General features: G+C 50.9%; 1 protein-coding gene across 1 annotated transcript in view; it reads right to left on the bottom strand.

The window, feature by feature from the left end:
- Window positions 1-1556, bottom strand: part of SUN2 (Sad1 and UNC84 domain containing 2) — a 20870-nt gene extending 19314 nt beyond the window's left edge. Inside the window, exons 1-2 of the mRNA XM_011964219.1 lie at window positions 1472-1556; window positions 1216-1280 (exon numbers count right to left, since the gene is read on the bottom strand). Of these exons, the coding sequence (XP_011819609.1) occupies window positions 1216-1280; window positions 1472-1474 (68 nt within the window). The 5' untranslated portion in view covers window positions 1475-1556. The remainder of the gene's footprint in view (window positions 1-1215; window positions 1281-1471) is intronic.
- Between the last annotated feature and the right edge of the window lie 527 nt (window positions 1557-2083).

Raw genomic sequence — 2083 nt, 5'->3', positions numbered from 1 at the left:
CCATGTTGGCCAGGCTGCTCTCAAACTCCTGACCTCAGGTGATCCGCCCACCTCAGCTTCCCAAAGTGCTGGGATTATAGGCATGAGCCACCGCGCTCAGCCAAAAGCATTTTTCTTTTTTCTTTTTTTTATAGTAGCGATGGGGTTTCACCACGTTGGCCAGGCTCCCACCTACGTCCTGATGGTGCTCGCACTCTCTGTCCCCGTGGTGCACATTGTGCTGCCACATCTTGGTAAGATGATGATAAAATGGTAAGTGTCTGCTGGGTCCAGGCTCCTTGTATATACCCCATTTATGATTATTAGAAGCAAGGTAGGTATCATGACTCCCATTTACAAGGGAAGAACCTGGACACTGAGGCAATGGGTAACTTGCCTACAGTCCCCAGCCTGTAAGTGACAAAGCCAGGGTTTGGGCTCAGCTCTGACAGGCTGTAGGGCCTGGGTCTTTCTACTCAGCCATAAAGTTTTCCAGTTGTTTCAGGAATGTATTGAAGATTCTAGAATCTTTTTTAGCCCCACACATGCACAAAACAAGGCTGTATACAAACTTGTTACACAACAAATATTTGTTAGCAAACTAACAAAATAGGGAGGAGGAGGGCAACATGAGTTACAGTCAGTTCTGGTCACCACGTGGGGCAGAGATCAAGGCTCTGGAATTGATAATGAGGACAAAGGAAGCCAGAGTGCAAAGATCTGGCAAAAGGTGGCATTCTGTGACTGGAGGAAGATTAATGAACCGCTAAGGTCTAGACACCCAAATTCAAAGTCCTTGATTGCCAACCTGAGGAGTCTCAATGTTAGTGCCTCCGCTGGCCCGTATGACAAAGTCACTTGAAAATTCCTAGCACTTGCTTGTGACTTTTGATCACTTCTAATATTCCTAGTTGATACGTAAATGACCAGTTCTCTGGGTTGTGTGGCAGGTATAGAAGTACACTTCCCAACCCAGGCTGCAGAAACCCGAAGGTCTGGTTAGTCCAGCTAGAAAGTCCTCCTCTGAAAAACAAGCAGCCTCATGTCCTGGCCTTCTTGGCGTCTTCCCAGGTCAGATGCCCATCTGGCATCCCCCCCTACTTTTAGCTGGTGTTGGAAAAGGGACCGATTGGTAGTAGGGAAAGCAGGAAGTTGGCCTGGGTCCTTGTCTCTATTCCTGTCCTTATAAGGTAATCCCCCCTCCCCCCTCCCTGCCCTGGCCTGTGCCGCCCCTACCTGAAGGCTCCAGCTACCCATACAGGGACTCCTCTTAGCCCCTGTCCTGCTGAAGGAGGTGACACCTTTGCCCAGGGCAGAAACAAAGCAACATGTTTATACCATGCCCAAGCTGCTGCTGGGAAGAACTAAATATTCTGATGGAGGTTGAGGGGGGAGTGCTGAAAACTGTCAGCACCCACCTCTGCCCTCCCAGAACTCCCAGAGATGCCTCTTAGTGTTTCCTGAGGTATCCGGGCATCACAAAACAGTTTACCATTGAGTCTGGGTTTCACAAGATGAAAAAGGTCGAGGCCCCATTCTCCAAAACAAGAAGTGAGCCTCTAGGAGCTGAAATCTACTACTGCGCATCAGAATAGACACCACCCCCGCCCCACCTCCTCCCCAACAATCAGTTAAGAAACGCTCACCTAAAGCATCCTTCCCCACTTCTCAGCTGGGCGACATCCTTTTCTTAATTCCGCCCTTCCCCATCACAAACATCTCCATCCATCTTCAGACTTAACCCAGATCTGGGGCATCTTCCTCGTGACATTTCCACTCCCTGGGCACAGTCAGGCCACACGCCCTTGTGGGACGTGCCAAACGGCCGGTGCTAACTCCCCCGGCCCTCATTCCCACAGGCCGAACCTGCAGAAATTGTCACCAAAGGCGCGCCTTCAAGGCTCTCTAAGTCACACCGCGGCCCCCATTGCTTTGTTTTGTTTTGTTTTGTTTTGTTTTAGAACTGAACAAAACAGGCCTTCCTCCGAGGCCCTGAGTTCTGACAGGCAGAGGCTGGGAACTGGCTGTCCCTGGAAACGGCTTGTCTGGCACAAAACCCGTAGGGGCTGCCCGGGGCCGGGTTGGGGCAGCTGGCCTTTGCCCT

The sequence above is a fragment of the Colobus angolensis genome, unplaced genomic scaffold, assembly GCF_000951035.1.
Source record: "Colobus angolensis palliatus isolate OR3802 unplaced genomic scaffold, Cang.pa_1.0 Scaffold65, whole genome shotgun sequence".
Taxonomy (NCBI): Eukaryota; Metazoa; Chordata; class Mammalia; order Primates; family Cercopithecidae; genus Colobus; species Colobus angolensis.
Note: the sequence above shows the minus strand (reverse complement) of the source record. Positions and strands in the feature narration are given on the sequence as shown.